The sequence below is a fragment of the Lithobates pipiens genome, unplaced genomic scaffold (genome assembly GCF_037356315.1).
Source record: "Lithobates pipiens isolate NorthernLeopardFrog02 unplaced genomic scaffold, aLitPip1_a1.2 Scaffold_1, whole genome shotgun sequence".
Taxonomy (NCBI): Eukaryota; Metazoa; Chordata; class Amphibia; order Anura; family Ranidae; genus Lithobates; species Lithobates pipiens.
The window spans coordinates 168,677,129-168,704,587 of NW_027507685.1; the positions used below are offsets into that span (position 1 = coordinate 168,677,129).

The 27,459-nt window shown below is 44.4% G+C and overlaps 1 protein-coding gene across 6 annotated transcripts in view; it reads right to left on the reverse strand.

Annotated features, from left to right (window-relative positions):
* The window catches only part of L1CAM (L1 cell adhesion molecule), a 671,411-nt gene that overhangs the window by 432,904 nt on the left and 211,048 nt on the right, over window positions 1-27,459 (reverse strand). For all 6 annotated transcript variants that reach the window (XM_077478852.1, XM_077478851.1, XM_077478850.1 and 3 more), the window contains one exon: window positions 11,906-12,028. In XM_077478852.1, coding sequence (XP_077334978.1) covers window positions 11,906-12,028 — 123 coding nt within the window. The remainder of the gene's footprint in view (window positions 1-11,905; window positions 12,029-27,459) is intronic.

Sequence of the window (27,459 nt, forward strand, 5' to 3'; positions counted from 1 at the left end):
CAAGGCAGTTGATTTGAGCGATTGAGCGAACAACATCAGAGAGGTGAATATGGTGGTTTACTGGGGAAAAGGGGAGACATGGGTTATTTAAGCATGCATTATACCAAAAGGCTGAAAGGGCGCATGTTAGCGCAGGTGAGACTGATTATGTATAGCGTATAGCCAATCTCTCTACCACAGATGGTGAGTCAGGACCTTAGGAGTGAACAGAACCTCCTTCACAATGAGATCATTAGGCTGTGTGATGTGTTAGGTAAGTTCTGCTTTGCAAAAGAACACATTTTTCACCTTTTGGTATAATGCTGGAATTTTTATTGTATGTTTGTTATGTGTAGTGCCGCGTACACACGATCAAACAATCCAGTGGAAAAGTCCGGCAAACTCAAGTCTGCCGGACAATCCGCCCGTGTGTAGCCTCCGGCTGACTTTTTTTACCCAAAAGTACGGCGGACTTAGAAAGTAGTTTTGCACTCCAATCTTTCCGCCGGACTCGCATTTCGGCGGACAATCCACCCGTGTGTGTGCCAGTCTGCCGTACTTTTGAAATGAACAGACTTTTCCCGCCCGGAGAAAAGTCCGCTCACTTTGAGCGCATCTCCAGGTAGCCGGGGCCAGCGAAGGAGGCGTCGCTGGCCCTGTCACCTGGTATGGACTTAAAGGGGAATCCCTACGCCGAAAAATCGGCGTGGGGGTCCCCCCTAGGTCCATATCAGACCCTTATCCGAGGACGCTACCCGGCCGGCCAGGAAAGGGTGTGGGGACGAGCGAGCGCCCCCCCTCCTGAGCCGTGCCAGGCAGCGTACCCTCAACATGGGGGGGTGCCTTGGGGAAGGGGGGCCGCGCGGCCCCCCCACCCCAAAGCACCTTGTCCCCATGTTGATGAGGACAAGGGCCTCTTCCTGACAACCCTGGCCGTTGGTTGTCGGGGTCTGCAGGCGGGGGGCTTATCAGGATCCGGGAGCCCCTGGATACCGGCCCCCCACCCTATGTGAATGAGTATGGGGTACAATGTACCCCTACCCATTCACCTGTGGAAAAAAGTAAAAATAAAACAACACACAAGGGTTAAAATAGTTTATTGCACAGCTCCGGGGGTCTTCTGTCCGTCTTCGGGGGTCTTCTCGCCGGACTCCTCCGCTATCTTCTGCTAGCTCTTTTGCTAGCGGAGGAGCCCGGCTTTCTTCTTCGCCACCGCCGCCCTCTTCTTCCGACTTCGGGGGTCTTGTCCCCCTCTTCGGTTATTCTTGCCGGGCCGCCGCACCTTCTTCTAGCTCTTTTACAGGCGGTGGCCCGGTCTTCTGTCGCCGCTGTCGCCGTCTTCTGTTCTTCTCCTCTTCTCTTCAGATGTTGCCTCGTCGCTCTCTCCGCTCACAATGACGGGGGGGGCGGCGCGCGGTGACTTATATAGGAACATCACCGGATGATGTCCCCGCCTATTATGATGTCACAGTCCCAGCATCCTCTGGGACTGTGACACCATAATGGGCGGGGACATCATCCAGTGATGTCCCTATATAAGTCGCCTCGCACGGCGTCCCCGTCATTGTGAGCGGAGACATCGACGAGGCAACATCTGAAGAGAAGAGAAGAAGAGAACAGAAGAACAGAAGACAGCGACAGCGGCGACAGAAGACCGGTTCTTCTTGCCGGGCCACCGCACCTTCTTCTAGCTCTTTTGCAAGCGGTGGCCCGGCAAGAAGAACCGAAGAGGGGGACAAGACCCCCGAAGTCGGAAGAAGAGGGTGGCGGCAGCGAAGAAGAAAGCTGGGCTCCTCCGCTAGCAAAAGAGCTAGCAGAAGATAGCGGAGGAGTCCTGCGAGAAGACCCCCGAAGACGGACAGAAGACCCCCGAAGCTGTGCAACAAACTATTTTAACCATTGTGTGTTGTGTTTTAGTTTTACTTTTTTTTTACAGGTGAACGGGTAGGGGTACATTGTACCCCATACTCATTCACATAGGGTGGGGGGTCGGTATCCGGGGGCCCCCTTATTAAAGGGGGCTCACGGATTACGATAAGCCCCCCGCCCGCAGACCCCGACAACCAACGGCCAGGGTTGTCGGGAAGAGGCCCTTGTCCTCATCAACATGGGGACAAGGTGCTTTGGGGTGGGGGGGGCCGCGTGGCCCCCCCTTCCCCAAAGCACCCCCCATGTTGAGGGCACGTGGCCTGGCACAGCTTAGGAGGGGGGGGGGCGCTCGCTCGTCCCCTCCCCCTTTCCTGGCTGGCCGGGTAGCGTGCTCGGACAAGGGTCTGCTGTGGACCTGGGGGGGGGGACCCCCACGCTGATTTTTCGGCGTAGGGGTTCCCCTTCAAGTCCATACCAGGTGACGGGGCCAGCGACACCACCTTCGCTGCCTGGAGATGTGCTCAAAATGAGCGGACTTTCCTCCTCGTATGTGGGCGAGTCCGTTCATTTCAAAAGTATGGCGAATAGTCAGGTGGACTTAGTACGCCGTATTAGTCCGCTGAAAAAGTGCCGTGTGTGGGCAAGTAGTTCGTTCAGAAAGTCCGGCGGACAGTCCGTCAGACTAAGTCCGCCGGATAGTTGGGTACATGTGTACGCGGCATAAGTAACCGTATGTTGTGTATGACTTGTCAGTATAAATTGGGATTATTTGCTTCTGCCATGGGACCCATTTAATGAAAACTGTATGCTGTGTGTGACTGAGTAGGCTGTGTAACTGTATGTTGTGTGTTAAAATGGCTGTTGCATATGTAATTGACCATGTGGCTGAATGGGGGAGGGGCAACCAGTATTATTGATGGTCCTGTGTATCTGTTGACTTTCCAACTTTCAGAATAAAGTTATGTGTAATATGTTTGTGATGCAGTGGCATAGTGTGTGTGTGTGTGGGGGGGGGGGGGGTGCCGTGTCCCCGGGTGCAACATTTAGGGGGGTGCCAGTATGTGTCACTAATGGCTGCCTCCTCCTAATTTTAAATTCCTGTGTCCCCCGTGCTCTGGCTGCCATGTTCAATGTCCGGTGCAAGGGGTCATGTGAGGCGTAGGGCTGGCCTGTCCGCGATTCCTCCTGAAGCCCCTCCGCCGCACATGGCCCCCCTATATGCCCAATCACAGTGCGCTGCACCGGACACTGAACATGGCAACTAGAACGCGGGGGAGAGAAGCAATGTGAGCCACCGCTGTCTACTCCTCCTATCCTCCAGACTGATGCTGGCCAGCCAGACAAGAAGGTGAATGAGAGTAAGACTCCCTCGTGAGAGTCATGTTACTGTCCCTGGGGGGAGGGGAGAGAGAAGGTCAGTGTAGTGTAGTATGGTGGTCACTGTAGTGGTCAATATAGTGGACAGTGTAGTATGGTGGTCAGTCAGTGTAGTGTAGTATGGTGGTCAGCGTAGTATAGTGTAGTATGGTGGTCAGCGTAGTATAGTGTAGTATGGTGGTCAGTGTAGTATAGTGTAGTATGGTGCTCAGTGTAGTGTAGTATTGTGGTCAGCATAGTATGGTGGTCATTGTAGTGTAGTGTGGTGGTCGTGTAGTGTAGTATGGTGTTCAGTGTAGTGTAGTATAGTGGACATTGTAGTGCAGTATGGTGGTTAGTGTAGTATAGTGGTCAGTGTAGTATGGTGATCAGTGAAGTGTAGTGTAGTATGGTGGTCGGTGTAGTGTAGTGTGGTGGTCATGTCATATAGTATGGTGTACAGTGTAGTGTAGTATGGTGGTTAGTGTAGTATAGTGGTCATAATAGTGTAGTATGGTGGTAAGTGTAGTATGGTGGTCAGTGTAGTATGGTGTGTAGTGGTCAGTATAGTATAGTGGTCAGTGTAGTGGACAGTATAGTGGTCAGTAGAGTGGACAGTATAGTGGTCAGTGTAGTGGACAATATAGTGGACAGTGTAGTGTAGTGGACGGTGTATTTCTCGGTGTAGTGGTCAGTATAGAGGACAGTGTAGTGTAGTGGACAGTATCGTGGTCAGTATAGTGGACAGTATAGTGTAGTGGACAGTATAGTAGTCAGTGTAGTGTAGTGGGCAGTATAGTGGTCAGTGTAGCGGACAGTATAGTATAGTGGTCAGTGTAGTTCTCAGTATAGTATAGTGGTCAATGTAGTTCTCAGTGTAGTGGACAGTACAGTATAGTGGCCAGTGTTGAAATCAAGCAGGTTAGTGTAGTGGTCAGTATAGGAATCAGGTAAGTCAGTACTATTGTATTGGAATGGACTCGGGGAGTGCTAAAAGACCGCAGGTTAGGGGGCGCAAATTACTTGCCTTGCCCTGGGTGCTGACAACCCACGCTACGCCACTGTTATGATGTATATGAGTAATAGAAATGGATAAATTGTGATTTTTACCTTGTATGGGACCAAGACACATGTCTAGATAAGTGTAAAAATATTTTTAAGTAAAGGGTTTGGTTTTAAGTTGCTCTTGAAAATGCCTGCCACATATTCAAGTGACCATGCATTGCCGGAAGCTAGACAATAGCATGGGGGAAGCGCTTTTTGTTTTGAGATGAAAATGATCATGATGCAAGCATCACTGTGGGTTGGATGTTCTCAGGTTTCTAGGATCACTGTTTGCCCACGTACACACGGTCGGAGATTTTGCCAACCAAATCCGTCGGATTTTGCCCGTCGGATTTAGTCCGAAACTGTTGCATACACACGGTCGGGCCAAGTTGGTGAAAAATCCGATTTTTCAGAACGTGATGACGTAATTTCATTACGATGGGACTACATTCAGGCTAGTAGCCAATAGCTTTGATGTAGGAATTTGATCTGAGCATGCGTGGCACTTGGTCCAATGAAAATGCTCTACACATGATCAGATTAGGTCCGTCTGGCCCAGTTGGTCGGGAAATATTTCCAACATGTTGGAAAATTGGGTCGGACAGAGATTCGGACGGAATCAGTCCAATGCATACCACACACAGTCTGATTATCTGACGACACGGTCCGATAAGACTCATTCCGACAGATTCTCTGACCGTGTGTACAAGGGCTTAGTGTTCTCAATATTTTGTGCAAGCTGATGCCAAAATAAGTATATGATGTTCTTGCCAGCTTTGGTATCGGGATAACTAGGTAGCCCACAAGTGTGTTTCAACTTTTTTACACAGGTAATGTTTATTGAATGAATTATACATTACACGTGAGAATAAAGGGTATACATACTGAGCAGATATGCAAAGAGAAAGCAGGTGATACAAATACATTTGTGTAAACATATTATCAAGTGCTAGTAGAGGAGTTATCACATCGGAGTTATCACATCCGACACTTGTCAATAGAATTTAACAATATATTTCTAGAGGGTAAAATTAGTTATAATTTTAACAATAGCTCTGGTTCTTGCCAGCTTTGGTATCGGGATAACTAGGTAGCCCACAAGTGTGTTTCAACTTTTTTACACAGGTAATGTTTATTGAATGAATTATACATTACACGTGAGAATAAAGGGTATACATACTGAGCAGATATGCAAAGAGAAAGCAGGTGATACAAATACATTTGTGTAAACATATTATCAAGTGCTAGTAGAGGAGTTATCACATCGGATTCAGTATTAGCTTGTTACATTGCAAGATCAGGTTATCATCTGGATGAAGCAGTATGCCTCACCCAAAGCTATGCAGCAGAACATATAAAGCTATTGGGTCTGGATTCCAAAGTGCAGCAATACATAGGAGGATGAGCAGGGTGGGGGCGAAAGAGGGATGAAGGGAGGGAAAGAAGGGAAGAGGGGAGACAAAAAAAAAGGGGGGGGACAAATAGGAACCCTGAGGAACAGAGCCCAGGAATCATCAACCTGTTCCATGGGGAGTGCAAGGGAAGAAGAAGGGAAACAGATTGGTGTAAGCAAAGGCCAGACCAATGCCTATATTGGTATCTCCACAAGTCAGAGACATCCACCAGGTGAGGCAGGATCCGTACTCTTGGCACTCATTCGCTGAAATCCTAAAGAGAGAACAGCAAAGAGTCTTATATTGCGAGGTGCCTGGCCTCCACCCAAGCCGCCAAAATCTTGTCGAACTTTTGGGGGCAGTTCAGACCCATATAAGTGAGTTTGTATAGGGGTAGTATTGCATTTATCTGGGCCCGCCAGGCCTTTATTGTAGGGGGATCTGCTAGCTTACACCTAAACAAGATCTCTTTCCTGGAATTAATAGGCTGCGTAAAATATAAACAGCTTGGTGTGTTTGTTAGTAGCTAGATTATCAATTATACCAAGTAGGAATATCATTGGGTCTACCTTTAGGCGCAGTCCCGTCACTCCATTTATATCGCTCACCACAGCGTTCCAATAAGTCTGAAGGACTGGGCATGACCACACTATATGGAAGAAGGTTCCCACCGACTGTCTGCACTTAGGACACTTATTCTCAACTCCCGGGTAGATAGTAGACAGTCTATGGGGGGGTGTAGTACGCTCTATGAAGGAACTTTAACTGCACAAACCTGTCCCGTGCTGAGATCATAAGGGGAATGCACTGCTGCAAACCCTCCGACCAATCCTCCTCAGTCAGCTCCGGAATGTCTAACTGCCATTTGTTGAAAAGTGGAAGCAGTTTAGATGCGATTTTACACGTGAGTCTGAGATATATGGAAGATAGTGTACGGTCTATCTCGGAAGGTTATTCCCGATTGGGGGAATTGTGCACGAGCCGCATGTCTAAGTTGTATATACCTGAAAAACATCCAGGCGTTAATTGGTGTCTACCCTTCAGGTCTGCAAATGAAAGGAGGCATCCATCCCTGTAGATTTGGAGCAATGTCCAGACCTCGTACCTGGCCCAGACCTGGGGGTCTGGAACAGAATGGAAATGGTGGCATTGTGGGATTTCCCCACAGCGGAGTGTATGGGGAAATGGTATTGGGATCACTTTGTTACCTGTTGCCAGACCCCAACCGTTATTTTCATGGGTGTGGTGACTTGGGGACTATACCTCGTGCCTCTATATATCAGGTTATAAGCGCAACCTAGAGGAACCTAGAATCACAGCCTCTAGGTTAATTGCCAGGTTGGTGTTATCTTGGGTGAACCACCAGCGCGTGGAGACCAGTACCACCGCCCAATAGTACTTCTTGAAATTTGGTAGAGATAGACCCCCCTCCGTAAGTGACATTTGTAGTGTCTGCTTGTCTACCATGGGTGTCGCCCCCGCCCAGACAAATGAGGTGATGGCTTGGTCCAATTTAATTAAAAAAAGGAGTTTGGGATGGGGACCGGGGTGTGGCGAAAGACATACAGGAATTTTGGAAGAAAGGTCATTTTGATTAGGTTTACCCTCCCCACAGGGGTCAATGGAAGAGTCTTCCATACGGAACATCGCTGGGTGAAATGTAACCGTATGGGGTAGACATTGTCAGCCAGGTAACTTTGTAAGGTGTTTTGTATTTGTATGCATTCCTTATTGGAATAAGGGGGTCTGGTGGGGTTGAGGCAGCCTTCAGGGCAAACAGGAGCGATTTCCCCCAATTAACTCTGACCCTCGAACACCCCATACTGATTAACAATGGTCAGGGTGGCCCTCAGTGCGTGTCCATCATCCCGCAGATATAAGGGCATATCACCTGCGTATAAAGAAACTTTTTCAGTTGGGGGGGGGGAACAAAATACCCCTCACCTCTGCCGCAGCCCTGAGCAATGTCGCCAGAGGTTCGATCGCCAGGGCAAAGAGGGCCGGGGACAGCGGACAGCCCTGCCTAGTGCCTCGGTGGAGTGGGAAAGAGGCCGATAGGACACCATTCGTACGTATTCTGGCCGTTGTGTTGGAGTACAGTAGACGCATCCATTTTATAAACTTGGGCCTTATTCCAAACCTCCGCAGAACAAGCCACAGGTATTCCCACTCCACCGAGTCAAAGGCTTTCTCCGCATCCAGAGAGGCCACGGCCGCAGCCTCCCTGGCAGTAGTTGGGCTCGCAAGGACGGTGAACAGCCTCCATAGGTTTATGTCAGTTCCTTTGCCTGGCATAAAACCAGTCTGGTCCCCGTGTATCAAAGAAAGGATGACCGTGTTAAGTTGGGTAGCAAGAGCCTTGGCAAGGATCTTTGCATCCACATTAAGGAGCGATATGGGCCTGTACAAATTTTGGGGTCCTTGCCAGCTTTGGGGATTACCACAATGATGGCTCTGGTCATAGAGAGGGGCAGGGAAGCGGATTCAAAAGATGTGGAAAGGACCTTCAGTAGTCTGGCTGCAAGGGTCTCCACGTGTGCCTTGTAGAACTCTACAGGGAATCCGTCGACACCCGGCGTTTTCCCCGACTGTAGTGAGTTGATAGCATTCTGTAGTTCTTGAAGGGTGAGCGGAGAGTTGAGTCTCTCCCGTGCCACCTCCGTAAGGGAGGGCAAATCAATGGCCTCTACATACGTTTGGAGTTTGGCAACAGAGTACCGAACACTGGACACATATAAGTCCTCATAAAAGGAGGCAAAACAGTTGTTTATCTCTTTAGGGACAGACAACAATTGTCCGGAGGCATTTCTAATGTTGGCCACTGAGGTCGATAACCAGGCTAGGAGTTGTCCAGTGTAGCAGCAGCTTTTTTGTGGCCGTTACCCGGAGGAGAGATACCTCCCGCACCGCACACTTCAAGTCAAGCCTGTGGGTCTCGTCCCCGTTGGCAGCATATTGTGACTCTAGCTCAATGGCTCGGACCAATGCTTCTCCAGTCTGGCGCTGGGTACGGGAAATGGCCTATTGATAGTGCTCCCTAGCATGATATTTAAAGCATTCCCAACTCTCAGTAGGTGATGTGGCAGGTGGGTTGATATTCCAGAACTTCTGCACGACCAGACCCGCACCAGGGGCCACACGATCGTCAGAACCCAGAAGCGGAACAGCCTCCAGAGACAGTCGGTAGGAACAGGGACCATGTTAAGTCTAAGCAGTACTGGAGAGTGGTCAGATATACCTCTAGGCAGGTGAGAGATCTACTGCACCTTGGGAAGAACAGAGTTAGTGGCGAGTATCAAGTCGATGCGGGACATGGCCCTGTAGGAAGCTGATTGGCAGGTATACGCTTTCAGGCGGGGATTCTTCCATCGCCAGACATCCGTGAGATTGAACGTGGGTGCCCACTTAGAAAGAGGGGAATCCACAGTCATGTCTGGAGTCAGCCTGTCCATATTAGGGCAGGGAGGCATATTAAAGTCTCCTGCCATGATCACGTTGTCTGTGCCGCAGCCTGCTATAAATTTAATAATCTTGTTCGATACCAACAGCGATTCCGGTGGGGGTATATAAATCCCCACAACCACTATAGGCACATTCCCGATAACTGCATGGAGGGCCACAAATCTACCCTCAGGATCCAAGTGCAGGTCCAGCAACGTGAAAGGTAAGTTCTTGTGAACTAGGAGACTCACACCCCTGGCATAAGAAGAGAAGGTGGCGTGATAGTAGTGGCCGACCCAGGGCTTTTTAAGACCCAGGACCCGGCCACCGACAAGATGAGTCTCCTGTAGTATACAAATGTCTGGTCTGTGGAGCTTAAAGCGGGGTTCCACCCTAAAGTGGAACTTCCGCTGATCGGAACCCTCCCCCCCACCGGTGTCACAATTGGCACCTTTCAGGGGGGAGGGGGGGTGGAGATACCTGTCAAAGACAGGTATTTACACCCACTTCCGGGCATAGGCTCCCGTGGGAGTCTATGCCTCTTCCTGTCCTGCCGCGCTGTCTGCTGGGACACACACGGGTCCCAGAGACAGCACGGACAATTCCTATTGCACTGCGCGACTCGCACATGCACAGTAGGGAACCGGGAAGTGAAGCCGATTCGCTTCACTTCCTGATTCCCTCACCTAGAATGGTGGCGGCAGCAGCCGAGAGCCGAGCGATCGATCGGCCTCGGCTGCCGGCATCGCTGGACCCCGGAACAGGTAAGTGTCCATTTATTAAAAGTCAGCAGCTGTAGTATTTATAGCTGCTGGCTTTTAATATTTTTTTTTACCCAGTACAGTCCCGCTTTAAGAAAATTGTGTGTTTCAACTTTAGTTTGGTATTAATGCGGATATATAGCTTTTAAGATAATTCCCCCTAATGCAAGAGGTTCATGTGTGCTGGTGAAACTCGTCCCTGCATCTTATGTCATGGCCGATTGTGAGGATCTGATGGCGTGAGAGAAGGTAAGAATAGCAGGGACAGCTGGAAGGGAATTGTTCATCAACCCCTGACCATGTCTGGGTATGGTTTCCTGCTTGTACATGGTGGAGGCTTGAGCTTATGAAATGATTGAACAATTTCTCATCCATTGAGGATGGGATGTTTCAAGTAGCTGTTGAAACTACAGAGAAGTTTCCACAGTTCAAGGGGGATTTCTGGGAATTCATAAGTAAAGATTGTTATACCTGGATTGGGGATACTAGTGACAAAGTTCAGGCCCATATGGATAAGGTTCAGATCCCTGCAAGGAAAAGCTAGAGCTATAGCTAGTGAAGGTTGAAGTCCTTTTAAGGGTCTTTAAGGGTCTTCTTTGTTAGACAATGTCCTGTGCAAAGTGATTCTGAATGGGAGTAATTAAAATTGTAAAGCTTTCATTTTTTTTTCCCAAAAAATAACAAACATGTCATACCTACCTGCTGTGAGCAATGGTTTTACACATAGCAATCCCAATCCTCTACTTCTGCTGGGGTCCTCTCTGTCATTGCTTCTGGCTCCGCCTCTTTAGAGAGTGTCCGCATAGAAAGCTTCTTCCCGAAGGGGGGCATGGCACTAATGCAAACTAACTCCCAAGCCACCCTGTTTGTGTCTATTGGCACAGAACGAATGGCTCCCGCTGCTATCAATCTGCCCTGTGAGAAGTTCAATCTGCATCAATAACTGTTGGATGTTGTATGGATGCGGATTGGACTTTCTACTGATATGGAGGGAGCCAGAGAGGCAACAATGGAGACTGGAACCAGTATTTTATCTTGTATAACATAGGGCCCATAATTGTTCTATAGTCTGCTATCTAATTTCTCATTACAGTAGATACAGCAGATACAATACTAAGGTTGCGTTTGTATATGCATGATCAGTGTTCATACTGTACAATATTTAGAACATATAATTAAGCAGAAATTGTGTTCTCCCACATCCTCCTGAGGAAGTAGACTTTAATCTCCCTGGCGGTATTCCTGAGCGTGACTCTAGGTTGATTTTCTATGCCAGGAGCATAGATGACAGTTTGATGGCCTACAAGGGATGCCTAAGCTGGATACAGTTTATTGCATCCAAAAGAGCGCGGTTTGGAATCAAATCCTACATGCTCTGCGAGTCATCCACTGGGTACATCTGGAACTCGGTCATTTACACTGGTAAAGGCACGGAGTTCAACCCCAGGTACAGCGACTATGTGATGGCCACATCATATGTCCTTACACTGCTATTTACTAGATTATAATTCATGATTTTGTGTTTCAAACTTTATCACATCTGGGATTCTCTACTAGAGTCTTGTTTGGTCAGGTTTAAGTAAGCAATTACTAAGAATTGCAGGCCTATAATACATAACACCAAATTTCCATACAAAAAATTGTACCGCTTTTGGTACAAAATTCCTGACATAATCATACCGCCAGGGAGGTTAACCCTGTTAATCGTGTTGATGCAAGTGAGATCTCCGGGACAAGCCAAACAAAAGATGAATGTATTCATGAGTAGGCTGACCTAATTTATACAGTAACCCCTTAAATAAGGAGGGGGTCATGGCAACTACAACATGTTTTTAATGCTGTTGTCTTTTACATATGTTTTTATAACTTGGTAAAAATTTATATAGATTAATTATTTAGTGTGTAGTGCTTGGGCACCCTAAAAGTCTATTTTGATTTTGGAATTATTTGAATTATGGTTTAGATGCCATTATATTGGATCGATCTAACTCTTTACAAATTAGTATCACTAGACAAATACACTTATAGGCAATGGACAGAAAACTGATTTGTACTCACTGCTGTTCATCCAGAAGATACGTGGGGGCACAGAACTTTTCGGAGGGTTACAAGGCAATTCCACAGAATCTCCTTCTTCAACTTCAACAGGTTTTATGATTTCTTTCTGCCATTTAGGGGTGGCTAGAGGAAGGTAAGATGTAATAAAAAACAAACTGGTTTTATTACACATATTTATTTATTACACATGCTTTTGTAGACACAATATTTGAAATGACTGAAAGATAGCGTGCCAATTTACAGTGTTTAAGTGTTGTTTAACCACTACAGCTCCTGAAGCTTTACCCTCCTTCATGACCAGACCATTTTTTGCTATACGGCACAAAGTTACTTTAACTGACAATTGCGTGGGCATGAAATGCTGTACCTAAATAATATTTTTGTTCTTTTTTTACCCCACAACTAGAGCTTTCTTTTGGTGGTATTTGATCACCTCTGTGGTATTTAATTTTTTTCACTTTAAGTCAAAAAACGACTGACAATTTTGAAAAAAAAAAATATATATATATATATATATATATATATATATATATATATATCTATAGATATATATATATCGATATATATATATATATATATATATATATATATATATATATATATATATATATATGTATATATATAATATTTTTTTTTTTATACTTTCTGCTATAAACATCTAATTTCTTCATTAATTTAAGCCAATATGTATTCTGCTACATATTTCTGTAAAACAAAAAAAAAAAACAGTAAGCGTATATTGATTGGTTTGTGCCAGAGAAAATTGAGTACTGTCCATGATACTTTTTTTATTTGCACTAACATACAATTTTTCAGGACAAGCTTTCGGGGTATGTCCCCTTCTTCAAGCAAAATACGGCTACAATCAGATTAAGTATGATTGGTTTCTGCGAAAGTTATAGCATCTACAAACTATGCAATATATTTATGTAGTAATGGTGGTGATCAGAGGCTTATAGCATGACTGCAATATCGCCTCAATATTGACCTGATGCAATGAAAAATGTTGTATCTATGCCCACCCCCTTAGGATATCATGATGACACTTTGCTATTCTTGTGTTCATGTGTAACTACCCAATAGTCTTTTTTTTAGAGAAAGGAGTTCTGCTTTTCTGTAATAGCATTAGGGTTGTTACGTAAAATGCTAAAAATTGTTGTTTTAAATTTAATGTGAACTTTCACAAAATCTCATTAGCATGTATGCGACTGGAACCTGCATGGCGCGTGAAGCTGGGTAAAGGGGAGGCCATTTGATCACCTTTTGGTGATTTTTCTCTAGCTAGTAAGAACCTGAAAACAATGTAAATTATGTCATGTCTGGTTTTGATTGTCACTTTCCCCAGCTGCTGTGGCCGGGAAAGAGGCTACAAAAGCACAAACTGCGATCATAGCATGTGATATAAAAAAATTGGAAGTACCGCCATTTAGTTCTCCAGGGTCTCGGCTTTCAGAAAATATATCAGGCTTGGGGATTTAACTAACCTGCAGACCTAAAATTACTATTTAACATGTATGCAAGAAACTCAAAAAAATACCTTCTTGATGCAAACTTGGTAAAGTGTGATGTCTCAACCCTCTGATTTTCCAATCACAAAGCACAGCCTGTGATGACAGACCAGCTATACAGTAGTACCTTGGATTACAAGCATAATTTGTTCCAGAAGCATGCTTGTAATTCAAAGCACTCGTAAATCAAAATGAGTTTCCCCCTTAGGAGTCCATGGAAATTCCTTCCACAATGACTGCTGGTGTATGCAGTACTGTATGTGGCCAGAAGTGTGGGAGCGCCAGTGTATGCAGTACCATATCTGGCCAGATGTGTTAGGGCTCTGGAGACACTCAGAGACACTCGGAAATGGTCTGAGCATCACCGGCGCCCCGCACCTCTGGCCACATGCGGTACTTCACACCCCATCGGCTTGAATCCTGCCTGTCTTGTGAGACAACGCGAGAGTCACGTTTTAAAAAAACTAGCTTGTATTGCGTAATGCTTATAAACCAAGTTACTTGCAATATGAAGTTTTACTGTACTTGACAAATGTGAATGGCAAAGCACAGGAAACATGCAAGAACCTGACACGTCACTCTGATGCTCTGAGCAGCATGGTACACTGTGTATCAAGCTACAACACAGTACGCAGTGGTTTGTGGGTGAAATGACTGCCAGAGTATCTTTATAAATGCCGGTGGGTAAACATATGATGCAATGACATCAGTGGCACTTGTTAACTCACATAAGAGCACATATAATCATTTCAGTACAGTATAAAAAGGCCAAAAATATATACTAAAGTAAATGTTAATATCAAGACCTGGGCTATACTTTATTGACACATTTTAACACCCCAAGCAGCTGGGAAAAAAATCTGTGTATGTGTGTGAATAAAAAAAAAGTCAAAATGTCCAAAAACACAAAAATAAACTATATAAATATCAAAAACTTATGTCTCCATAATAAGGTACAGTGTATGCAAATTGTGGGTAGTGCAAACCCTTATAACATGTTCTTAATTGTATACCTCTGTGATCAAAAGCTGTTCACACAGAACTCTCATCAGAAATTTTTGGACCCTTTTCACCAAGCAGATCATATCAGTCAGATCAGATACAATACACGTAATATCCACTAGGCACCATTCTCATTAAGCATGGCTAGGATCTCCAACTTGTCTATTATGGTGGAGATTTTGAATTGTGTTATCATGAGCTTACATTTTAAAAATCCTTTATTCCTGGTTCTCAAAAGCTGTTGAATGTTTTAGGCAGGTGATAATTTTTTTGTTGTCATATCAGACTTTGTGTGACCACTTGGTTGGGGGTCTTTTGACATGCTAATGTCAGAACTGGTAGGGTTGGGGATCAGGGAGGAGGTTGCTTAACAAATATAGACAGAAAGTCACCGGGAGTTTTTAGACCTGGGCATGGTAGGCAAAGAGGCTTGAGGTTCAGCCAATCAGAATTTGAGGCAACTCAACCAATGAACATTAGGCTTCAGGGGTAGCCAATCAGGATGCAATGCCACTTCTGAACCAATGAGGTGACCCTGAGTTCTGATTGATAGGAGTAGGTTATTCTAAAAACATAAAAAACAAAAGCCTAGGGATGCTAGCTCTCTTAGCCTCCTGGTCTGGACAATATGGTCACATAAAGGCTGTGTGGGTAATGTATCATCTTATGTCTCTTTTCTCTTCTGTAACTTTTTTTATCCTAGGATTTGTCTTAAAATATTACTTAATGTGATTGTAGCCATATTAGTGCAATTGTGACAGAGAAAATTGAGTACTGTCCGTGATACTTTTTTTATTTGCACTAACATACAATTTTGCAGGACAAGCTTTCGGGGTATGTCCCCTTCTTCAAGGTTCAAGCAGTACTGATGAAGTCACGTGACCGTGACGAACACGCGTCGGGACGCTACCGGAAGTGACGCAATCGAGCTCGAGGCTCGTTTATACACCATACAAAAACTCTGTCTGTTTGTGAGTACTAAAGCTGTTTTTATAAATAAACTTCAATACTGTTAAAAAATACTATACTATGGGGCTTCCTTCCTCCTTATCTGTTTAACCCCTTGCATAAAACCGCAGAGGTATACCACCACTTCCCCCCCCCCCACGCTGAAGTACCGCTGAGGGACCACTTAAAGAGCCCAATACGGCACAGTAGGCAGGAGACGCCAGGACCCGGGGATATGTGAATAGGACCTCGAGGGATAAGGACCACCAGGAACCCCTGAGGACACATATATCACATGCTGTTACCTTACAGCTGTAAGGTAAGGGGACACCCATATTCTGATCACACAGGACCACGTGGGAGATATCCACCATCACCATTATCACCGTTTAAATCTCTACCTTATAGTGCACATATATTTTAAGCACCAGCACTGCAGGCGATTGTCTTGTTACATGCGATTTTGGGCTATCGCCACCTGTTGTTGCACAAGCTGAATGGACAATTTTAACTAGGACTATTGTTCAATTGTTGTTCTTTTATAGTTTCAAATACTGTGCACCTTTTTTCTTTTGTTTTGGACTATTCCCAGAGGGTTGTTTCCCTCCCACCAACACTTGGATTGTTTATGCGTTTTTTGCTTTGATTCAACAATTTGATTTAATTTTTTTTGGTTCTATGATTCAATTTAGTGCACTGCACCGATATTTAAGTCTATGGTATAAGACACCCCGCACAGAGTCACTCTGCTTAACCCTCCCTTGGCTTTAACACCATATGCGATTTCTTTAGTCACAAGGCAAGCATTATTTACATCTTTTGCCTTATCCAGCTAATGATTGTTTTTGTACACTGTTACACATATACTTTGGTTTAGCAGATATTTTTTTCAGATCTATTCATTGTTCAGCACTAGCACTTTGTATGCGTTTTTCGTCATTTTTAACAAATCACATGGTGATTCACTTTATATATTTTTTATTTCGTCCACTACTTTATGTATAGTATTTTAGTCACTTTAAAATGCAGTAGTAGTTATCTTCACGGACCTTCTTTATATTCAACACTGCCACTTTATGCAACTTTGCTACCTTTTTAAAAAAATCGCATTGGGATCACCAGTCTTATTTTTTTAATTGTTCTTCTTATCCACTTGTTTACCACTCAAAATACTACTACGCATAGGAGTGAGGGTCCCTCACTATATATATATATATATATATATATATATATATATATATATATATATATATATATATATATATATATATATATATATATATATATATATATTTTTTTTTTTTTTTTTTATATACATATATTGTCTTTTCTTTTTCTACGTTCCATTTATTACCTGTAGTGGAGACGACATTACATTTATCATCTAATCTTTTGAGTACCTATTGAATATATTAAACCTGTTTTAACTAGATTCTTCATCATAGTACCGCGCACCACTACTCTTTTACCCTTTGTCAGGCAGTACTGATTTACAAATTTTTAAGCAGAATGTAAAAACAAAACAAAAAACAAAACAAAAAAAACAAACACCTCTGAGGGAAAGGAGAGGGAAAAAAACACATACGAATCAATGGCAATAAAGATAACAGCAGAGTTAGTGAGATAAGACAGAGGGAGAGCTATGGAATAGAGGGGGGGGGGGGGGTGCTAGTCAGAGGGGGTTGTGTACCTCATCCAATGCAAAAGGTGCAGCAAAGGATCTTATGTTGGTGAAACAGGACAGAAGTTGCAAGCGAGGATGAATTTACACAGACATACCATCAAGGAACATAAAGAAGACGGTTTATGCACACCTGTGGGACATCACTTCTCACAACCGGACCATACTATAGAAGACTTCAATGTTTTAGTTCTTAAAGGGAATTTCAGAACTATCCAGGAAAGGAAAACCTTTGAACTAAGAATGATAATTTTCTCTGACACAAAAAATAATGACCTGAATGTAGATATGGGTTTCCTTACCCATTATACTAAAGTTTTACAACCCCCTCTGTGACTAGCAACCTCCTCCCCCCTCTCCATTCCATAGCTCTCCCTCTGCCTTATCTCACTAACTCTGCTAGTGAAAATAAAAAAAGTATCACGGACAGTATTCAAGTTTCTCTTAAAATATTGATAGCCTGTGTATGTCCTTTGTAAGGCTCGGTTCACACAGGGGCAACTTGTCCAGGCGACTTCGCCGCCTGACAAGTCGCGCTCCGTTCTGTACTATGGAACTGTTCTAATAGGAGCGACTCAAGTCGCTCCGACTTAGAAAAAAGGTTCCTGTACTATTTTTGGGGCGACTTCAGGCGACTTGCATTGACTTCTATACAGAGGTCGTTTTTGCAAGTCGCCGCTGATCGTGTGCAGGTCGCGGCGCTGCAAGTTGTGCCGCCCCTGTGTGAACCGAGCCTAACCATACATGAGTTTGGCCTTAAGTATCTTTGTAGCCTAAGTAGCACTGTACCCGTAACATCAATAGAGATATTTGGTTATTTCTAATTATTCTAATGTTTCTTTTCGGTATAAATAAATGTAATTGTTTATCTTTTCACACCATTATTGTTAGTTTTTTTTTAATTCTAATATAGATACAAAGGTTTTAATCACTTATTTTATGTATCGGTAAGCATATAAGTGAAATAGGTATAAAGATAGCATTGTCGCTATTCCAGATATGCACTCACCAGCCACCCAAGGACCCAATGGCATCGGAGAGCTATAGACCAATATCATTGCTAAACACTGACATAAATATCTTTGCAAAAATAATAGCGGGAAGACTAAAACCACTTCTGCCACGATGGGTTCATAATGGTCAGGTGGGGTTTGTAACAGGGAGGGAAGGGAAAGACAACTGTCTCAAATCCCTGTTCCTGATACATGAGGCTAGAGAGTGTGGCTCCAGTCGTACTACTGTCGGTAGACACCGAAAAGGCCTTTGACAGAGTCGACTGGGGCTTCATGTTGGGAACACTGAGGCATTTAGGAATAAAGGAAAGCATGATGCGATGGATTTCTGCACTTTATTATCATCCAACAGCTAAAATAAAAATAAACGGAAGCTTATCTCCACCCTTGGAACTGTTTAATGGTACAAGACAGGGCTACCCCCTTTCAGCAATGTTGTTCGCACTGGCATTGGTGCCCCTGCTAGCTGTGATCTGGGAAAATAGTGACATAAGAGGAGTGAGAGTAGGGGATAGGTAATATAATGTATCTGCATATGCAGATGATATACTATGTTATATCTCTAACCCCAGGACAACAAAACCAATCATATTAAAGGAATTGAGCGGATATAGGAAGATGACAAATTTTAAAATGAATACATCAAAGTCAGACGTTTTAAATCTAACTATATCAAAAGAAGAACAGCATGCAATCAAACCTACATTCCCTTTCATATGGTTTAAAGAGGAGCTTGGGTACTTAGGCGTAAAACTGACAGCATCACCATCCACTCTATATACGGATAACTAGATCCCTATATTGAATAAGGTTAAAGACCAACTAAAATATCTGAGACATAAACCCCTCTCGTGGTTAGGGAGGATCAATGCTTTAAAAATGTTCATCCTGACAAAATTGACATACATATTCAAAATTATCCCAATAAGAGTCCCACAAGAATTTTTTTGTGAAATTAAAAACCTTAGTACTAAAATATTTGATGCACAAACATCCTAGAATCTCATATGCTACACTTGTAAAGGGGAAACAATTAGGGGGATTAACACAGACATGTCTGAGGCCAATGTAGGTACTTCCCCAATAGAGGCTTTGTGACAGCATGTCACAGCATTAACCCAAGCAAGACAGAGACTACAAGAAGGCTACTTCCAGCTGGAGGTTCGCCTGCAACATCTGTCTGTGACACTTGCCCCCTCAGATCCTGGGCCTTCATCTGCCAGCTCAGCCTCTGCTGCCTTTGCCCAGGAGCATACCAGGTCCACTCACACTGTGCTGGTTTCTCCTTCCGAACCACGGGTGCCTACCTCCAAATGATTTACCGGAGACTGGAAAAAGTTTGAAGCTTTTAAAAATGCCTGACTGTTGTACCTGGCCCTCTAACCAAGGACTTTTTTTTTTTATATAAAAACTGCAAAAGTGGGGTTCATCATCTCCTTACTATTGGATGAACCCCAGGTCTGGACCCACAGTCTGTTGGAACAAATGAGTCCCATCATCAACTCTGTGGACTCATTCTTTGAGGCCTTGGCACAACGATACGATGACCCGCAGCTTGTGGCCACAGCTGAAGCTGCCTTGCATACACTACAGCAGGGATGGCGCCCAGCGGAAGACTGCACGGTGGACTTCCGCAAATGGTTCAAGGTCCAACACATAAGCCACTGGGTAATCCTGCAAAGGATACGGAAAGGCCCAATAAACCAAGGTGCGAACTTCAGTGAGGGAACACGAAGTCGGAGGTTGCGAGATGACAGCCAGACCCTGTCCACAACCTGGTAAGAAGGTGCAGGCAGGCGTCTGCTGTCAGCATGGAGTCTGTACCTATCATTAGCATGACACAAACCCTCCTGGACTTATACCCAAGTGGAACGAAGACCACGGAGATGCTCCTCTAATGCAGGAATACTCTGCAGAACAAACGAGTCAGGCTACATGGAAGGGTGGAAACCATAATTTACCATAAACTGAGACAATCGGGAGGCAGAATTCAAGGCCCTGTCGTGAGCAAACTCTGCCCATGGTAATATGTCTGAACAGTTGTTATAATGGTCATAAATATAGCAACATAGGAATTGCTCCAAGGACTGATTAGCTCGCTCTGCAGCCCCATTAGACTGCGGGTGATACATAGAAGAGAAAGAAAGATGAATTCCCAACTGCAAAAAAGAGTCGCCAGAAACGGGAAATAAACTGACTGACCTTGAGTAGCCCATGTAAGCAAAAGATCTCCCGAGTAAAAAGCCAGCTCCTTAGAAGTAGGCAACTTCTTAAGTGGAATACAATGACACATCTAGAGAACTGGTCAACCACCATAAGGATAACAGTGTTGCCTTGGGAGTTGGACAACTCCACAATAAAAAACATAGACATAGTTGTAATAGGCCCACTGGAAGGTATCGTGGAGTCTTACTCTGAGCACACACGGATCAGGCAGCTACGAAGGCTTTTACATCAGCCCGTAGACTAGGCAACAAGAATTGTTGGGAAATGGCCCAGACGAGTTGATTCTTCCCAGGGTGGGCAGCTGCCTTGGGAGAATGATAAGTCTGGAGCAGTATGAAGACTCTCTGGAACAAAGCAGCGGTCACAAGGTTTCTTAGGAGGAGCATGGACCTGAGCAGCAAGAATTTTGTCACCCAAAGGAGAAGTAAGACTGGTGCAAACTGTAGCCAGGATACGATCACAGGAACCGGAACCAACTCCAACTTGGAAGTGGAAGAAAATTGTTGAGACAAGCGCCGGCCCTTACATTCTTAGTACCGGGTAAGAATGAGAAAAGAGTCCATCGCGCCCTTCTGGGAGAGAGGTGCTTAGCCTCAGACAAGAATGTGAGATTCTTATGATCAGAAAGAATTAGAACCGGCTCAGTGATACCTTCAAGGAGATGTCTCCATTCTTTCAGGGCTAAAATGATCGCCAACAGCTCTCTGTCACCAATCTTGTAAGTGCACTCTGCAGGTGACAATTTCTTGGAAATTAGCCACAGGGATGCATAGTGCTCTCAGACTTAGGACGTTGAGACAGAAGGGTGGCAACTCCAGTCTCGAAAGTATCAACTTCTAGGATAAAGGCCAACGTAGGATCAGGATGTGCCAACACAGGAGCAGAAACAAAGGCAGCCTTGAGCCTCTCAAAGGCCTTAATGGACTCCAGAGACCAACTCTGTGGGTTACCGTCCTTTCTGGTCATATCAGTCAGGGACTTGATCAGAGTTATGAATAAACTTCCGATAATAGTTGGCAAAGCCCAGGAAATGCTGCAGAGGACGTAAAACCCAGGGGCCGGGGCCACTGTAGGACTGCCGAAAGTTTCTCTGGGTCCATCGAAAAACCAGCAGTGGAAATGACATAGCCCAGGAATTTAACCTGTTCATGATGGAACTCTCACTTCTCCAGTTTACAATAGAGATTGTTCTCTTTTAGTTTCTGAAGCACACGACAGACATCTGTGTGGTGGCTCTCCAGGGACTTGGAAAATATGAGCATATCATCGAGATAAACCACCACACATAACTGCAACAAATCTCAGAGGACATTGTTAAAAATGTCCTGGAAAACTGCTGGGACGTTACAAAGGCCAAAAAGGCATTATGAGGTACTCATAATGGCCTGTTCTGGTAGTAAACACAGTTTTGCACTCATCGATCTCCTAATCCGCAAATCAAGCTTTGTGAAAACCGTTGCTCCCTTGAGGCAGTCAAATAACTCTGTAATCAAAATCAACAGAATCGGGTAGGCATTCTTAATCGTGAAATGATTGAGACCCCTAAAATCAATACAAGCTTTCAGTTCATCGCTCTTCTTCTTCACAAAGAAGAATCCGGCACCAGCAGTAGGTGTAAACTCTGGTGGATGAAAACTCGAGAAAGTGCGTCTGCAAAATACTCCTCCATAGCCTTATCCTCCAAGACAGACAAAGGGTAAACCCGGCCACGAGGGGGTATGGCACCAGGTTGAAGGTCAATTGCACAATCATAAGGCTGGTGTGGAGGCAAACTACCGGATTGACCTTTGTCAAAGACATTGATAAAATTGTGTTACTCCTCCAGCAGGGAGGAGAGTGAAGAGGTGCACAGGACCTTGGCTACCTTCTGGAAGCATGTCTCAGTGCATTGTGGTGACCAGGAGAGAACCTCAGCACAGAGCCAAAAAAGAGGGGTTGTGCCTCTGTAACCAAGGATAACAAATAACCAGAGGAAACCTAGGTGGGGAAATAACTTGGAATTGGATTACCTCATGGTGAAGAGCCCCTACGGCCATGGACAACAGAACTGTCTCATTAGTCACATGGGCTGGCTGTAGAGGTCTCCCATCAAGAGCCTCAATGGCAAGTGGAGTGTAACGCAGCTGCAGAGGAATCGAGTGCTGCGATACAAAGGCAGCATCAATGAACAGGCCTGCAGCCCCAGAGTCGATTAGAGCCTGTATCTCGATGGACGACTCAGCCCAAGTAAGGGTGACTGAAACCAGGGGCTTATCCTTCTGGATAACTGGGGATGAATTAATGCCACCTAAGGTCTGTCCATGATAGGACCTCAAGGTTCTGGTTTTCCCTGGACTGGTAGGACAAGACTTCAAAAAGTGACCTGCCTGGCCACAATGAAGGCACAATCTCTCCCTCCTCCTAAAGGCTCTCTCATCCACAGAGAGATGCATGAAGCCCAAGTGCATGGGTTCATCTTCACTGACCGACTCGGTACCAGGAGGCATGGGAGTTGAGGGAAGCACAGATGGGACTGCAAAGCTTGGAGGCAAATGTACAGGCGGCTTCCGCAAGTGCTCCTTAAAAGAAAGTCTAGAGTCAATGAGGATGGCAAACGAGATCAAGTTCTCCAGCTCGGTGGGTATATCCCGGGCTGCTATCTCATCTTTGATGGAATCAGCGAGACATTGAGAAAAAGCCACGAGCGCCTCATTGTTCCAAGCAACCTCTGCTGCCAAGGTACAGAATTCATTGACGTAGTCGGCAACAGTTCTCGTACTCTGTTTGATGGACATGAGGCACTTGGCAGCAGAAGCGGAGCATGCAGGAATGTCAAATACCCTTTTGAAGCAGGCTACAAAGTCAGCGTAACTCAATACAATAGGTTTTTGCATCTCCCATAGAAGGTTAGCCCAGGCCAAGGCTCTCTCAGAAAGCAAAGATATCACAAAACCTACTTTGCTTCTGTCTGTGGGAAATGCCTGGGGCAGCATCTCAAAGTATATCTCAACCTGATTGAGAAACCCTCTGCATTGAACTGGATCACCCCCCAAATCACTGGGGAAGCAAAGAGGAACAAGACATACCTCTTATAGAGGTAATACTCGAGGTGGGTGCCTGCAAAGAGGCTGACGGAGCAGCAGGGACGGCCTGCTACTCAGGTTGTACCAGAGCAGCCACAGTGGGGGATTCCAGGTAAGCCATGCAACTCAGGAGCGTTTGTAACTCTATGGCAAACTAATCCATGCAGTGATCTTGCTCATCCAATCTGGAAAAAATATTACCAAAAAGCAGATTGACTATCTTCTGAATTCCTGGCCTTCGCCTACTGTCAGAAACCATGAACCAGACTGAGACAGAAGTACAGTAAAATCCCACTTGTTTATTAATAAAAATAAAAAGGTAAATAGAGTAAGCGTATTCAAAGCATAGCCAGAGTCTATTACTGGACAGATTACTGGAACCATGTCCTGTGGTTTGATGAGACCAAGATAAACGTATTTGGTTCAAATGTTGTCAAGGGTGTGTGGTGGCAACCAGGTGAGGAGTACAAAGACAAGTGTGTCTTGCCTACAGCCAAGCATGGTGGTGGGGGTGTCATGGTCTGGGGCTGCATGAGTGTTGCTGGCACTCTGAAGCTACAGTTCATTGAGGGAACCATGAATGCCAACATGTATTGTAGCATAATATAAATTACAGTGAAATTCTGCCCTATTTCCACTATCTCAGCGCTAAGTATCAAGTATCTGGAATACTATAAAGAGACAGATAAGCTGAACTATGTATCAACCTTATTAATAAAAACATGTACATGTAACATACTGAAGCAAAGCATGATCCCCTGCTTTCGGAGACTGGGCCGTAGGGCAGTATTCCAACACGATAACGACCCCAAACACACCTCCAAGATGACCACTGCCTTGCTAAAGAAGCTGAGGGTAAAGGTGATGGCCTGGCCAAGCAAGTCTCCAGACCTAAAGCCTATTAAGCATCTCTGAGGCATCCTCAAACAAAAGGTGGATTAGCGTCTCTAACATCCACCAGCTCCATGACGTCGTCATGGAGGAGTGGAAGAGGACTCCAGTGGCAGCATGTGAAGCTCTGATGAACACCATGTTCAAGAGGGTTAAGGCAGTGCAGGAAAATAATGGTGACCACACAAAATATTGACACTTTGGGCCCAATTTGGGCATTTTCACCTAGGAGTGTACTCCCTTTTGTTGCCAGAGGTTTAGACATTAATGGCTGGGAGTTGAACTATTGTGAGGGGACAGCAAATTGACATTGTTATACAAGCTGTACACTCACTACATTGTAGCAAAGTCAATATTTCTTCACAACGCTGTGGATCACTAACTATTCTCTGAACCCTCATTAAAATTTGGGCACCCCAAAAGAAAAACATCAATATTTAGCAGAGCCTCCTTTAGCAGAAATAACAGCATCTAGATGCTTCCTTTATACCTGTAATGAGTGTCTGGATTCTGGATGAATGTATTTTGGACCATTCCTCCTTACAAAACATCTCCAGTTCAGTTAGGTTTATAATAATATTTATTTAACAAAACATTTTTTTTTAAATTTTACACATCCAGCATTTACATATTAATTTTCTACTTCACAATATTATCGGGTTACTTTTTATTTTACTTAACTATCAATTACCGATCCATGACTGTTATAATCTCAGTTCCATTTTTAATCTCTTATTAATTCTGTAACCCTATTTACTTATCTATCCATTCATACTCATTCATACCACCCCCTTTCACACAACAAACAAAAAAAAAGAAAAAGGAGAACCCCCTCCCCCTATCTTACCCCCAACTCCTCTCTCTTATACTTCTCTCCTCCATCTTCATCAGGGTTATCTTCCTAAATTATTGCTAATAGTAATGATCTTGTCTTGTATACTTCCCATCTTTGCCATGCTGTCATTACTTGCCCCCTCAGACCTGTTTCAATCAACATTCTTTCCTCCAGTAAGCGCATCTCGTTCATCTCTATTATCCACTCGTCTATTGAGAGGGTTATCTCCTTTTTCTATTTTCTTGCTATGACCGTTCTCTCTGCTGTTATAAAGTGTTTTAATATCCCTTTTTTATACTTTTCACTGAACCCGGAATCATAGTCAAGATAGAAATCAATACAGCCGGTTGTATGTTGTTCCCCATCATGTCCCGGTATATTTTATATATTTTCTTCCAAAACCTCTGGATCTTAGGGCAAAAGTACCAGATATGTGACATTGTACCTATCTCGCCTTGGCATCTCCAACAGATGTCATCATTCTCTGGGTTAAGTTTCAGTTCAGTTAGGTTTGATGGTTGCCGAGCATGGACAGCTCACTCAGATGTTCAATGATATTCAAGTCTGGGGACTGGGAAGGCCATTCCAGAACATTGTACTTGTTCCTCTGCATAAATGCCTGGGTAGATTTTGAGCAGTGTTTTGGGTCGTTGTCTTGATGAAATATTCAGCCCCGGCATAACTTCAACTTTGTGACCGATTCCTCAACATTATTCTCAAGAATCTGCTGATATTGAGTGGAATCCATGTGACCATCAACTTTAACCAGATTCCCACTACCGGCACTGGCCACACAGATGGAACTCCACTAAATTTTACTGTGGGTAGCAAGTGTTTTTCTTGGAATGCTGTGCTCTTTTGCCACCATGCATAACGCCCTTTGTTATCACCAAATAACCCAATCTTTGTTTCATCAGTCCACAGCACCTTATTCCAGAATGAAGCTGGTTTGTCCAAATGTGCGTTGGCATACCTCAAGCAACTCCGTTTGTGGTGTGTGTGCAGAAAAGGCTTCTTTCGCATCACTCTCCTGTACAGCTTCTCCCTGTGCACTGAATTGTTGAATGATGCACAGTGACACCATCTGCAGCAAGTTGATGTTGTAGGTCTTTGCAGGTGGTCCGTGGGCTGTTTTTGACCGTTCTCGCCATCCTTTGCCTTTGCCTCTCCAATATTTTATGTGGCCTGCCACTTCTGGCCTTAGCAAGAACTGTGCCTGTGGTCTTCCATTTCCTCACTATGTTCCTCACAGTGGACACTGAAAGCTTATATCTGTGCGATAACTTTTTGTAGCCTTCCCCTAAACCCAAATGTAGAACAATCTTTATTTTCAGGTCATTTGAGAGTTGTTTTTAGGCCCCCGTGTTGCCACTCTTCAGAGGAGAGTCAAAGAGATCAACAACTTGCAATTGGCCACCTTAAATACCTTTTTCTCATGATTGGATGCACCTGTCTATGAAGTTCAAGGCTTAAGGAGCTCACCAAACCAATTGTGTGTTCTAATTTATTAGTGCTAAGTAGTTACAGTTATTCAAATCAACAAATTGACAAGGGTGCCCAAATTTATGCCCCTGTCTAATTTTGTTTAGATGCACATTGTGCATTTTCTGTTAATCCAATAAACCTAATTTCACTACTGAAATATGACTGTGTCCTTCAGTTAGTTGATAGATCAAAATGAAATTGCTGATCCAAACACCCAACTATTTATAAATGGCAATCATGGAAATTGTTAGGGCTTCCTAAACTTTTGCATACAACTATATATATATATATATATATATATATATATATATATATATATATATATATATATATATATAAACAAATGAGGGTTCAGAGACCGCAGCATTGTGAAGAAATATTGAAAGAAATAGAAATTAAATTAATTAAAAGGAATTATCCAGAAGCATCAATAAGAAGGGAACGTGTAAAATTAAATAACATTAGAACAAATAAAAAAAGGTTGTCTTTGGGAAATAGATGTATGAGTGCTGCCAGCACTGCTGAAGAGGTTGAAGGGGTGGGGGGTCAGCCTGTCAGTGCTCAGACCATATGCTGCACACTGCATCATATTGGTCTGCATGGCTGTCATCCCAGAAGGAAGCCTCTTCATAAGATGATGCACAAGAAAGTCTTCAAACAGTTTGCTGAAGACAAGCAGACTAAGGCCGCGTACACACGCGGGGACTGTTCGCCCAACTTTGTCCGCTGAACAGTGTTTCAGCGGACAGTCCGCTCGTGTGTGGGCTTTCAGCGGACAGTTTCAGCAAACAGTCTGCTGAACAAAGTTTTTCGGAAATTCCGAAAAACTGTCCGCTGAAACTTGGTTTCAGCGAACAGTCCCCTCGTGTGTAGGCTTGTTCGTCAAACTAAGTTCCGCGCATG